The 14,325-nt window shown below is 47.8% G+C and overlaps 1 protein-coding gene across 5 annotated transcripts in view; it reads left to right on the top strand.

Moving 5' to 3' along the window:
• The first annotated feature begins 1,544 nt into the window (after positions 1-1,544).
• The window catches only part of DEPTOR (DEP domain containing MTOR interacting protein), a 163,155-nt gene continuing 150,374 nt past the window's right edge, over positions 1,545-14,325 (top strand). The window contains exon 1 of one of the 5 annotated variants that reach the window (XM_070382866.1): positions 1,545-2,581. In XM_070382866.1, coding sequence (XP_070238967.1) covers positions 2,271-2,581 — 311 coding nt within the window. In that variant the 5' untranslated portion in view covers positions 1,545-2,270. The remainder of the gene's footprint in view (positions 2,582-14,325) is intronic. The other 4 variants (XM_070382864.1, XM_070382865.1, XM_070382867.1 and 1 more) reach the window with 4 other exon arrangements.

The raw sequence follows: 14,325 nt of genomic DNA, 5'->3' as shown, positions 1-14,325 counted from the left end.
CCAAGGGGAACATGGTGTGTTTCCTACATGAAAAGAAAGATGAAAACAATAATAGCCCACTGGCATCCTGTTCACATCTACACACACAAACACACACAGAACCTTCTCCTCGAGCATGAACAGCAGATTCCACACTGCCTCTCACTGGAGGAGTGGTATCAGCTATACTACTGACTCGATCCCCGCCCCCTTATGTTAAGATGTTTTTTAAATAGTTTTTTTAATCATAAACTTTTATGATAAAAGTTTTTATCATGAAGTTTTAATCACAAACTATTAAACAGGAAAATATTTTACATAATTTTTTTTCATTTTCACTTTTGAGATGAAGAAAGCTGTCTGAATTCAAATGAAAGCATGACTAGATTTAAAGGGAGAAAAGCCAGAAGACAATCATAATAGTGATATGATTTACAATATGTAGTTAGAGCTTTTGGATAAAACAAAATATTGTTTGAACAATGAATAATTAGGAATAGGTAAACATTTTTTTTCATTTTACACTTTCAAAAAGCTTAAAACTATTAATCAAAGAGATTTAGTGGGACCTGTTCTGCCTTTCTCTTTTCTTCATATTGAAGACCTATTAATAATCAAATATTAATTAGAAATAACTTGAGAAAAATGGATTTGTCTGGAAACAAAAACACAATGGAAAGTATCTGGCAAGAATTTCTTCACCTTTTTCTCCTTCTTTATCTTCTTTTTCATATTAAAAGCAATAATGAGGGCCTTCCCTGGTGGTCCAGTGGCTAAGAATCCACCTGCCAATGCAGGAGACACAGCTTTGATCTCTGCTCCGAAGATTCCCCATGCTGCAGAGCACCTAAGCCTGTGCTGAAGCCCGCGGGCCCTAAAGCGCGGGCCCCACAGTAAGAGAAGCCACCGCAAAGGGAAGCCCAGGCCCTGCAATAGAGTAGTCCCCACTGGCCTCAACTAGAGAAAAGCCCAAGCAACAAGGAAGATCCAGCTCACCCAAATATAAGGAATAAATAAAAGTATTTCAAAAAACAATGATGTTAAAGAGAACAGCTATTGAACACATGGCATATACCTGAAACTTTACATAATGTTGTTTCACTTAAGTCACACAACATCCCTATAAAGTAGGAATTACTCCTGCTTTATTGATGGAAAATGGAGTCTTGGAGAAGTTAAGTAACTAGCACAAGGTTGCAAAGTTAGTAAATGACAGGATCAAGATAGAAACTGCATGTTTGAAGGTGAAATCCATGCACGCTCTTGATACTCTTTGTAGCAATTTTAGAATAAAAACGGGAGCAAAAGCAAGCTGTTGATCTAATTAACACTGGGCACCATGCTTATGTTAAATGATCCTCATAGTTTTTGGACAATGAGGCTCAAGTTGCCTCATCTCTCTGGGCCTGTTTCCTGAGTAAAAAGAGGGCAATACTCATTTTACCATTTGTTGCGATTAAAAGAAGTAACGACTATCGGAAGCGTCTTTAATGCAGCAGATGTCAACAACGTGGTAGCCACAATTATTTTTATTTTGTAAAGGAAGAAACTGGGAATTAAGCACATTTAGTTAGGAAATTATAGGTATGCCACTGGATCTCAAGTCCATCTGATTCCAACCCAGCATTCTTCATTGATGACCCCATGGAGCTGGAGAAGACTCTTGAGAGTCCCTTGGACTGCAAGGAGAGCCAACCAGTCGATCCTAAAGCAAATCAGTCCTGAATATTCATTGGAAGGACTGATGCTGAAGCTGAAACTCCAATTGTTTGGCCAGCTGATGCGAAGAACTGACTCACTGGAAAAGACCCTGATGCTGGAGACTGAAGGCAGGAGAAGGGGGCGACAGAGGATGAGATGGTTGGATGGCATCACCGACTCAATGGACATGAGTTTGAGTAAACTCTGGGAGTTGGTGATGGACAGGGAGGCCTGGAGTGCTGCGGTCAATGGGGCCGCGAAGAGTCGGACACGCCTGAGCGACTGAACAGCAACAGCAAAGGTAGGTAAACTGTCTTTGGCGAGAAGGTTGGGCGAGAAGCTTGGTCAATCTCTTGAAACCCTGCAATGACGTGTATGTACATCCTTCCCAGTTCACTGCTTAGGGAAATGATTATTTCTACCCAGGCAGTCGGGGACGTGGACGATATAATAAAAATGCCTGCACCCGCGTGTAGTAGCCTCCCCGCCCGTGCCCAGGACCTCGCAGACCAGCTGTGCGCCTCAAGGAGAGGCCTCCGGGCCGGACCTGCAGCCTCAGCCCGCGCTCAGAACCGCCCCGCCCCGTGTTGATGTTTCCCTCTTGGCCCCGCCCCCGGCCACGCGGGGCTCAGCCACGCCCCCATGTGGGCGGGCTCTCTGGGCACCGCCCACCGCCTTCCCGCGGTAGCCAATGGCGTGTGAGCTCCGCACCGCCCCCAGCAAAGATGGCGGGGGCGGTGTCAGTGCGGGCAGGCTGGGGCTCCGAGCCGAGCCCACGGCGGACCACGGAGACTGAGGGCGCGGCGAGGGCCATGGAGGGGGGCGGCGGCGGCGACGGCGGGGCGCGGCAGCGCGAGCTCGAGCGCATGGCGGAGGTCCTGGTCACCGGCGAGCAGCTGCGGTGAGGCGGGGGGCCGTGCCGCGGCTCGCGGGGCGCCGCCAGCCCGCGCGCCCGCGGCTCCACTGGCCCCGGCTTCGCTGCGGCCGTGCGGGCGCGGGCTCGCGGGGCTGGGGCAATGGGCGCGCGGGGGCTCCGGGATCTTGCCAGCCGGGGCGAGGGGCGCGTGGGCAGCCCGCAGCCGCCTCACCGCAGCCCCGTTCTTGCAGCCCTGCGCCGCTGAGATGCCCAGGGGTCTCGGACGCGCGGGGCGGCGAGGAGTTCGGGCGGCGAGAGCGGTGGGTGCGGGGGGCTCGGGCAGTGGGCGCGCGGGGCGACGGGAGCGGGGACCGCGGGCAATAAGCGCGCGGGGGCTTCGGCCTACGGGTCTTGCCAGCCGGGCCCCCGGGCCGGGGCGAGGGGCGCGTGGGCAGCCCGCAGCCGATCTCACCGCAGCCCGGTTCCTGCAGCCCTTCGCCGCTCGGACGCGCCGGGAGCGCGCGGGGCGGCGGGGGGCTCGGGCGGCGGGAGCCGGAGCGGCGGCAGGCTCGGGCGGTGGGCGCGCGCGCCCCTTCCCGGGCGCTGGGGTCTTGCCGGCCCGGGCGCGAGGGGAGCGTGGCAGCCCGCAGCCGGCCCCCCCGGGGCCGCGCTCCTCCGGGTGGAAGCCGCCAGCCCGCGACGCCGTCACTTAAGGTGCACGTTTCGCGTCGCTGCCCTGAGCCCCAGTGTCATCATCCGTGAAGCGGAGCTGACCTCGGCGCCCCTCGAAAGGTCCTTATGGGGCCAAACCGAAGGCTGCAAACCCCGCGCCTGTGCCGGCGTCCGCACGCGCGCGTGGGTCAGCGCCCGGGTCCGCAAGGGCCGTGGAGGCTCGGGTCCCGCCCCGTCCCCGCGCACGCCTCGGGCGGAGCGCACCGGCCCGGCGGCGGCGCCCCGACTGCGTCCCCGCGCCCGGCACAGGCGGGGCCCGGGGCTCAGACCCCATCACTCCCATCCCATCGCGGTCCTTGGATTCGTCTCTGAGGGTTGTACTGACGGTCTGACCGGTTCCGCAGCTGCTGGGCTTGTGGTCATAGATCGGTTTGCCAGGAAAAACAGAACTCCTTGGCTTCAGCGTCAGAGCCACTTGCATGGGCCGCTAGTCCCATCAGACGGCGTGCGCGCCTCTGCCTTCTTATTGGCCTGAGTCTCCAGGGTCTTTTTGGTGTCTAAAACGCTGGTTTCAGAACACGGAGGAGAGAGAGACACCCTTGCAAAGATCCCTAAAGGTTTGGTAACCACTCTGCTTGCTGCGCTTGGATTGAGGAAGCAAATATTGGAGGTCAGAATTAATTGAGTTTAACGTTACGAAAGGCAAATTGCACATTTCTATTCCTTGATGGTTTTTAATGTATAGCCAAAATTCAAGAGAATAAAAGCTTCTTTTCCATCAAGAGATTTTCTAATTGAAAAAAAAAAAAGTAAAGCTTTTCTGATTCAATTTGAAACACTAACATTTTAATTTATCAGCTCAATTGGGTACGTTTCACTTCCTTTTAAGAAATATGGTTAAAATGGTATGTTCTAGATTATGTGATTTTTACCACAATAAAAAAAGACATTTAAAAAATACATCACATTATGAAAGATTGTTTTCCAAAGGGTACTCAAACTATCATCTCAATAATGAAAAAAAGTAATAAAAAAAAAAGTGAAATATTGCTTGGTGCCTCTCTCCAGAAAGCACCTTCTCCTTCAGACATGCGTGATTGTGCCATCCTTAGGGGGTCCCTGGAACACTTCCCCCTTTCCCGCTGCACCCCTCTGCGCTGTGGCAGGTTTAGTGTAGGAAGACAGAGGGCTCTCTCTCGCTCAGTTAGGTAGACCTGGGTTTGAACTTCTGCGCAGCTACTTTGTTGCCAAAAGTCAACATTAAGTTATTTTGAGGAAAACTTGAAAGCCCGGTGAATTGGGTTTGCTACTTTTACTGGTGAAGGAGACCTTGGACAAGTTACTTAACTAGGAATGAGGGCTAATCATGGAACCTACCTCATGGTGTTGAGATGAGGGTTAAATAGATTAGTTGGTGCTTGGAGCAGTACCTGTCACTCAGTCAGCACCCTGCCAGCCTTAGTGTGATGGTTCTGTGACTTTGGACAAGTGAACTCACTTGTCTGGGCTTGTCTCTTCACCTGTAAAAAGGCAAGATAAGCACCCCATAGGGCTGATGACTTCCCTCTGAGCTTCACGTGTTAGGGAGAATTTAGCACTTACTTAATGAGGTTATTGGTCGCCTTGCCCCACCCCCGTGCCTCCAGCTGAGCCGGATCTAGCAGGAAGGCCTGCTTGCGGTCAAGAAGGCCGTTTAGAACCAGCTTGCCTGGGCTTCTGATTCCAGCTCCACCATTTATTAATCCTGTGTCTCAGGGACAGTTTGCTTAACTTCTCGGGGCCTCAGTTTCCCTTGTCTTGCAGGGATTTTGTGAGGACTGAATGAGGAGATGCTACATGTAAAAGGCTTAGTAAATGTTAGTTGTTTAATTTTACTTTGGAAACGTGTCATCGTTGCCTTTTAAAAATCTCTACCATCTTAGCATGGTGCTGAGTACCAAGTACACAGCACTTCCTCAGATGTTTGAATGAGTAGTGTATGTAACTAAATATACTATTGTAAATGTGATATTCAGCATTTAGGGATTTAAGTGGCCGTGCACACCAGTGGCTTCTTGGTTACCAGAGGAACCTCGCACGAGGGAGTAGGGATGCAAAGCTCCTTGCTGTCACTATCACGCTTTCACATGCCGCTCTTACAGGCTGATTGTGGGGACTTTGTGATGTCCAGGCTTCCTGCCTCTAATGCTTCACACACTCACACACACACACACAGAGAATTGCTGTTTTCCTTCTCTTTCCTTTCTGTTGCTTTCTGGGTCATCAAAGACGCGGCAAATAAGTAATGAGGACAGGACGCACTATGATTGGGACTGGAAATGCAGAATTGGCTTCCAGGTCCAGCTCTCTGGATGCTCTTTATTTAACGTTTGTTTCTGAGTGTATATATGGATGCTTCGTATGTGGATGCGGTATTCATTTTGACTGTGTTTACCAGGCGGTTGCTCACTGGGCCTCAGTGACTGCCTGCAGAATGGGGATAATAATACTCTTCCAAGGAAGACTTGTGGCTTTGGATCAAATCGGGCACAACATGGGAAGGAACTTTGCAAAATAAATCAATAAATCAAGAGTAGTGGTTGCTGTGATTATTATAAGCTCCAGATGTGAAATTGGGGGCTGGCTCCACAATCCTGACACTTTGGTAAGGCCAGCTGGCTGCATAAGGGTATGAAATTGAGTAACATTTAAAGATATATCCTGCTTTCTTTTCTAGCCTGACTGTGGAATCATTTTCCTAATCTCTTTGCGCTTTTCCTTATCCTAAAAGATTTACTTCCTTGCCCAATGTATTTGCATGTTTTTATATCTTTTTTTTTTTTGAGTGATGACCTTAACAAGAGTAGGGTTTGTTTAAAAAAAATTTTTTTTAACATATGTATTTCTTTTGGCTGTGCTAGGTCTTCCTTGCTGTGTGGGCTTTTCTCTGGTTGCTGTGAGCAGGCTTCTCACTGTGGGGGCTTCTCTGGTTGCAGTGCATGGGCTTCAGTACTTGTAGCACACAGGCTTAGTTGCTCTGTGGTGTGTGGGATCTTCCCGACCAGGGATCGAACCTGCATCTCTTGCATTGGCAGGAGGATTCTTTACCACTGAACCACCAGGGAAGCCCCATGTTTTTGTATATTAAAAATGTATTTGGATATCACTTCATATCCCCAGGATGGCTATGATCAGAGAGACAGATAATAAGTGTTGGCAAGGTTTTGGGGAAATTGGCACCCTTATATACTGCTGGTAGAAAGAGAAAATGATGCAGCCACTTTGGAAATCATTCTGGCATTTCCTTAAAGACTGAACATAGATTACCATGTGACCCAGAAATTTTACTCCTAGGTATATATTCAAAAGAAATGAAAACACATGTCTGTATAAAAATTTGTACACAGATTTTTAGAGCAGCATTTTTCCTGGTAGTCAAAACCAGGAACAACTCAAGTGTCTGTCAGCTGATGGATGGGTCAATTATGTGTGATGAGTCTGTACAAGAAGTGTTGTTCGGCTATAAGAAGGAATGGAGTACTGATGAAAGCCACAGCATGGAGGGACTTTGACTTATGCTAAGTGAAAGAGGACACAGAAGGACACGTCCTCTGACGCCTCTGACGTGACGCGTCCAAAATAGGCGGATCTGTGGAGGCAGAAAGTGGCGCTGGGGGCGGGGGGTGGGTGGGTGGCGGGAGGCTGGTTGCTGATGGGTGTAGAGCTTCTCTGGGTGATGATGAAGTGTTTCCAACTTGACTGCGGTAATGGTAACATAACTGTGTATATGCTTAAAACCACTGAATTGTGTACACTCCGTGGGTGAATTATGTGGTGTATGAATTATATCTCAGTAAAACTATTACACAAATGCATTTGGATGACACATCAGAGTGATGAAAGACAAAGTATGAAAACTTTTCAAGTAAGCTTTTTGCCCTCTTTTTGGATTGGCCAAAGAATGCAGTGATATTTATCATCAGCTTGATAACAGCATGACTAGCACACCAGATGAGATGGGACTGACATTTTACATGTATTTTTTTTTTTATTAAATTTTATTTTTTGGCCGCACGGCACATGGGGTCATGGCACCAGGGATCAGACTCGTGCCCCTGCCTTGCACGTGCAGCGTCATAGCCACTGGGCTTCCAGGGAAGTTCCGGCGTGTGTCTTTTTTTACGGTATTATTCTTTTTGTTTTACACTGTTATTCTTGATTCAACACAGAGAAAACATGCCATAAGTTGTCTCAGCACATTCCTAATTTGAAGATAATTAACTATATGTAAATCATTCATGATCCTGAGGTTTCCTACTATAACTTTTAAAATCTTTACTTGTTTTTAAATGTTTATGTGTAAATCTCTTATCTTGATATTTGCCATGCAGCCATAATTATGACATTCTAGTCACAACACCCAAAATCCACCTTATGTTTCTTCTATAGGTTAATTCCAAAGATACTTAGCAAGAAAGTGGTTTGTAAAGGAGCATTTAAGGAATCCCATGGACTATCCCTGTTCTCTGCGGTGATGGTAGGTGTGATAGTAATAATACTTGTGTGTTCGTGCTAAGTTGCTTCAGTCATGGCCAACTCTTTGTGCCCCCATGGACCATAGCCCGCTGGGCTCCTCTGTCCGTGGGATTCTCCAGGCAAGAATACTGGAGTGGGTTGCCATGCCCTCCTCCAGGGCTCTTCCCAACCCAGGGATCAAACCCACGTCTGTAATATACCCTGCATTGGCAGGGGCATTCCTCACCACTAGCGTCACCTACTTACATGGCATTTATTATCTGCCAAAGACTCTTCCACGTGCTTATATGTATTAGGAATATATATTAATATATATTACATATATGTGTGCCTTAAGCCTTATAGCTACTCTGTGTAGAAGATATGCTTGTTATCCTCATCTTACAGATGGGAAAACTGAGGAACAGAGCGTGTAAGCTAACTGGTCATAGATGATTCAGCAAGAAAGCGCTAGAGCTGAGAGTTAAGCAAAATGCTAGACCTCAGTTTAACGGTGTCTCCAATGAGTAATTTAGAGCAAGTGTAATTTAGCAAGTGTCCGGGTGAGACCAATGCAAAACAGAATCATGTACGTAAGAGTATCAAAGTGTGATAACTTTTGCAAACAAGCAAGGAGACAAATGATTTTTCCCTTCTGCAGGGGAAAAGCTAATTAATTTCTAAGAAGTGTTTATGTTTTGACAAGATAGAATGGTCACTTTCTCCATTAACTTTTAAACCGGGTGTTCCTTGCCATGTGGTTTTGAAAACTTAATTTGAACTCCACTCGTTCTGAATCTGTAATCATTTTGATGGGAAGATAAATCACAGTGCACTGTTCTGCCAGCTGTGAGCATGGGCGGGTGGGAAGGAGAGTTAAGGACGTAATGAGGAATGCTTAATTAAGAAGGAAAGTGCTTTAAGCTTTTCAGTTATGCTCATCTACCTAGACTAAATATGCTAATTACAAAGGTCTCATCCAATCATTAAAAGCTGGGACCCTAAAAGCAATTTACTAGGCAGTGAGCTTTAGGTAAGTTGTAGGAAATTGCAGTTCTTTCAAATGGTTTGATATATTTGCCTTTTATCTGCAACAGACTGCCCTTCCAGACTCCTACAGGCTTGCTGTTGCCTTGGTCATAAAAACATATTAAATCAATATTGAGTAGCTTTTCTGAATTTGCTTTGCCAGTGTTAATGCAGTATGCAAACTAAACGTAAAAAGTCAGCTGGTGGAACCAAAGGCCAATCTACAGTAAAGTAAATATGAGATACGGAATTTAGAGGTGCAGAATAGAACAAGGAGAAATATAGTTGACCCTTGAACAATGTGGGGGTTAGAGCAACCACCCTCTGCACAGTCGAAAATCGAGTGTGACTTTACAGTCAGACTTTCTCTGTATCCCTGGTTCCCCACCCGCAGATTCAACTCACCATGACTTGTGTAGTGCTGAAGTATTTATATTGAAAAAAGTCAAATATAAGTGGACCTGAGCCGTTCAGAAGGGGTCAAGTGTGGTTCATTTTATTGCACTTTGAACTTAAGGAACTTGAAGATTGGCTTAGAGCAGTGGTTCCCAACCCCCGGCCATAGGCCAGGACTGTCTGTGGCCTGTTAGGGACTGGAGTGCCCTCTGGAAGTGAGCCATAGCAGAGGAGCCCGGCTTCACCTGCGTTTACAGCCACCCCACCCCTCACAGCGCTGGAATCTGCCTACAGCACAGGAGACCCGGGTTCCATCCCTAGATCGGGAAGATCCCTTGGAGGAAGACATGGCAACCCACTCCAGTGTTCCTGCCTGGAGAATCCCGTGGATAGAGGAGCCTGATGGGCTACAGTCCATATGGTCGCCAAGAGTTGGACGCGGCTGAGCGACTGAGCACAAGCCCGTCACTCACGATGCACACCCCATCACTCCTGATACACACCCCGTCACTCACAATGCACACCCCGTCACTCCTGATGCAGACCCCGTCAGTCACGATGCACACGCCCATCACTCCTGATGCACGCCCTGTCACTCACGATGCACACCCCGTCACTCCTGATACAGACCCCGTCACTCACGATGCACATGCCCATCACTCCTGATGCACGCCCTGTCACTCCTGATACACACCCCGTCACTCACAATGCACACCCCGTCACTCCTGATGCAGACCCCGTCACTCACGATGCACACGCCCATCACTCCTGATGCACGCCCTGTCACTCACGATGCACACCCTGTCACTCACGACGCACACCCCGTCACTCCGGATGCACGCCCCGTCACTCACGTCACTGAGCTCTGCCTCCTGTAGATCAGCAGCGGCACTAGGTTCTCAAAGGAGGGCAATGAATGTAAGGCGCTTGAATCGTCCCCAAACCAGCCACCCTCCACCGCCGCCCTCCCCGGGCCCCAGGGAAACTTGCCCTCCATGAGCCGATCCCTAGTGCCAGAAAGGTTGGGGAGTGCTGGCGTAGACAACGTGTTTGAGAGTGGCCCCTATGGGTGGCCAACAGTATGGAGCTTAGCTCTGCTAGACGTGGTAACCAAGGGGAACAGCAGCACAGCTGCTGCCTAGATGCTCCTACAGAAGTGTAGAGATCCAAACGGAAGGAAGATGCCTTTATTTTCCTAAAAAGCAGAGAGGATATCCTGGCGTCTGGGAAATTACCACCTGTTCAGATAAAGAAAAGGAGGGGGGGCTTCAGAAAATGGAGAGCTGCTCTATTTGGGGTCGGGCAGAGGAGCCATGTGTAGAGCTGAGTTGCCTTTGAACTGGAGGCTTTGCCCGTTTACAGACCCTGTTCCATGGGCATCTTTTCCACTTCACTCCTTGGAGGTGGGGGCATCTCGCACGGACCTGGCACAGAGCAAGCTCAGCAAAAGGTTCCTTTCCTGGAGAGGGAGCCTGGGAAGGTGCTTTGTCATTTGCAGGAACCCTCGTGCAAATGGAAGACAGTGTGCGCTCAGTAAATGGTTGTGGAATAATTTTACAGTTCTCTTCACTTATGCAAGCCTGTCTCTGAAACAACGGCAGTGTTGCTTATGAATAATGTTTGTGATGACTTTTCTAAAAGGCCAGTGCTGGTATTTAGATCCTGCCTTCTGACGACTTTGGAATCAATAAACCTGAAAATAAGTCAAATGCCTACCCCTCAAAAGAAGAGAATAAGAGATGATGGATGATTCTTCTCTCCTGTAATTCCTACTATTTATTTGGATCAGGAACTCACATCCCTTTATCAGACAGCAGCTCTTAATTGGTTGGTGTCTCTGAGTTTAGTGTTGAGGAAAAGACACGGGGAACAGTATCAACCCTCTGTCTGCCCAGTACCTCACCGCCGTTAGCTCTGTTCCTCATTATGTACTAAGGAGAGAGGTGGGTTCCAGCTCTGGGACCTCTGTCCCAGTGTTACCAGCTTTAACTGCACTTGGAGGCTTATGCCTGTGACTTTTATGGATTGTGAGATGCTAGGAGGCCACAGTCGGGCAGGGCTGGTAAACGGCCATGCCCCACGGCGCCGCCAGCGAGGGCGACAGGGCCTCTCTCATCCGGGCTGAGATGGTCCATACTGGATGCAGGGACTTACCCGGGTCTGCACGAAGAGCCACCCTGCTGTAGCTTTTCAGACATTTTTAAGGGTGACGAGGAGAGGCGAGATGCAGAGAGAACACACGCCGGGGAGTGGGGGACAAGATGGCCTTTCAGCCGTTCAGTTTTCTGATAACAGCTGTTGCCAGGGTGTAGCAAGAGCAGACAAACGCCAAGGCCTCCAGCTGGAGGAAGCCCACAGCAGCTGCACAGGGGGGTTGGCAGCTAACGTCATCAGAGCAGGGCCCAGCTCTTTCCACTTGGAACCTTTAGCTGTTGCTCGTGGTTTTGTTATTGTTGGTGGCGTGCGTTATTTGCTTTAATTTTGATGACACTGTCTCGCTGCAATACTTGTACCTAGAGATTTCTGATTCTGGTCTTCACCCTGAGGTTCCTTTCATTGAGGTGAACTGTGGCCCAGCACCCACTCAGGTCCTGGGCCCTCCTTTGATCGTCCAGCTCTGTGGGCTGTCCCTTGGGTGCTGAAGTTGTTACAGCTCCGACAAGCCGAGCCTTGTGCTCCGTGGCAGACCAGGTAGCCTTCTGAAGGAGGCTCGTTCAAAATGCTCAGAAGCTTCTCCAGTCACAACTTAGAGTATGAGAAACAAAGCATTAGCGTGAACGTCCTCTCATTAAGAGACAAAGCCGTGTCTTGTGCTGTCCTGTTTTCATTACGGTTAGATTAGTGCCTGTACTTTATTACATGTGAAGTTTCGCTGTTTTCTAACAAGTTGTAAAATTCTGGAGGAATACACTATGAGTGGTGTGGCCACAAAAAAAAAAAAAAAAAAGCAGGAGGAACGGGAAGGGGGTAGTGCAGAGATGTATAATGAGGTGCTGGGTTAAGAACAACCAGGGTATAAGTGGGTGCTTCCAGCTCAGTCTGTAAAGAATCTGCCTGCAATGCAGGAAACCCGGGTTCAATCCCTGCGTCGGGAAGATCCCCTGGAGAAGGAAATGGCAACCCACTCCAGTGTTCTTGCCTGGAGAATCCCCTGAACAAAGGAGCCTGGCAGGCTACAGTCCACGGGGTCACAGAGTTGGATATGACTTATCGACTAAACCACCAGAGTATAAATGTGCAGGTTTGCAAAGAAGGTATATTAAGAAAGGACTGTTTTTTTCTATCTTAAAAGAAGATTTAGCACATTCTCAGTTGAGGATCCTGGGTTAGTTTTCTATCAAAAAGTAGTTCTATTTATAAGGTTAGTACACTGTTTATAAAGAAAGCTGAGTGCTGAAGAATTGATGCTTTTGAACTGTAGTGTTGGAGAAGACTCTTGAGAGTCCCTTGGACTGCAAGGAGATCCAACCAGTCCATCCTAAAGGAAATCAGTCCTGAATATTCATTGGAAAGACTAATGTTGAAGCTGAAACTTCAATACTTTGGCCACCTGATGCGAAGAGCTGACTCATTGGAAAAGACCCTGATGCTGGGAAAGATTGAGGGCAGGAGAAGAGGACGACAGAGGATGAGATGGTTGGATGGTGTCACCGACTCAATGGACATGAGTTTGGGTGGACTCCAGGAGTTGGTGATGGACAAGGAGGCCTAGCGTGCTGCTGTCCATGGGGTCTCAAAGGGTCGGACACGACTGAACGAATGAACTGAACTGACACTGTTTTCAGGCACATATACAGAGTCCAGTAAAGTGTGAGTTTTTTGAATTGTAGAAATCCTATTTTCCTTCCCGATTCCTTTCCTCTCATAGCTCAGCTGGTAAAGAACCGCCTGTAATGCGGGAGACCTGGGTTGGATCCCTGGGTGGGAAGATCCCCTGGAGAAGGGAGAGGCTACCCACTCCAGTATTCTGGCCTGGAGAATTCCGTGGACTGTATAGTCCATGGGGTTGTTTCACTTTCACTTTCCTCTCCTCTCCTCCAGGAGGAAAGGAGAATGGGGTAAATTTGTATCCTATTTTCATCGAGTTTTTTATAGAAATTCTACTTACGTTTGCTCTTTAACATTTCCATAAATGAAAATGCCTTTCACCAAATGTATGCACTGCAAAAACCAGAGGTTTATTCTGTGTGGTGACATAAACTCTTATGCTGAGATGCCAAGTGCCTCTTATATCATCTTTAGTTAAGCTATAATAAGCTTGATAAAATAAAACTTTACCAAAGTTCCTACTTGTACTATTTTCTTCTTAAAAACACAACAAGATCAATTTAGAGATAAGGTTTTGAGGCAGTTATCTGATGCATAACCAGGATTCATTTTCCTTCACATTTGTTAGAATTTACTTTGTTAATGACTGTATTGTAGACTCGGGTAGTCCAACCTAGCAGTGGGTATGACCTGTCTCTATGAAAGGGGATGAATAAACCTTGGTTGCCATGATAAAAGACACCGCCCTGCTACTATCCTTGTGAGAGCCGAACGTTATCAGAGCATTTAAGGACATTCCAATATGAGGAACATGAGTGAATCAGCTTTTTCCTCCAACACTTTATTGTGAAAACTTTCAGACATACAGACAAGTGTGGAGAATTCCAGTGAATGTTCTTGTCTCCTCCGCTCAGACCTCACCGTTAACGTTCCGCCGTACTTGCTTTATCACATGACTGTCTTTATATTCATCCTTCCGTCTAGCCATCAATTCATCTTATTTTTTTTAGCATTTCAGAATAAGTTACAGACAATAATACACTTTTTCTAAACCTTCAACATGGAATTTACTAGCTTGTACTATTCATTTATAATTCTCTTTTTTTTTAAATTTGAAGAAGAGTAGGACTTTATTGTGGAGAAGGCAATGGCACCCCACTCCAGCACTCTTGCCTGGAAAATCCCATGGACGGAGGAGCCTGGTGGGCCGCAGTCCATGGGGTCGATAAGAGTCGGACATGACTGAGCGACTTCACTTTCACTTTTCACTTTCCTGCATTGGAGAAGGAAATGGCAATCCACTCCAGTGTTCTTGCCTGGAGAATCCCAGGGACGGCAGAGCCTGGTGGGCTGCCATCTATGGGGTCGTACAGAGTCGGACACGACTGAAGCGACTTAGCAGCAGCAGCAACAGGACTTTATTGATTCAT

Source organism: Bos mutus, chromosome 14, assembly GCF_027580195.1.
Source record: "Bos mutus isolate GX-2022 chromosome 14, NWIPB_WYAK_1.1, whole genome shotgun sequence".
Taxonomy (NCBI): domain Eukaryota; kingdom Metazoa; phylum Chordata; class Mammalia; order Artiodactyla; family Bovidae; genus Bos; species Bos mutus.
The sequence above is the reverse complement of the archived record's forward strand: the minus strand, read 5'-3'. Positions and strand labels throughout refer to the sequence as shown.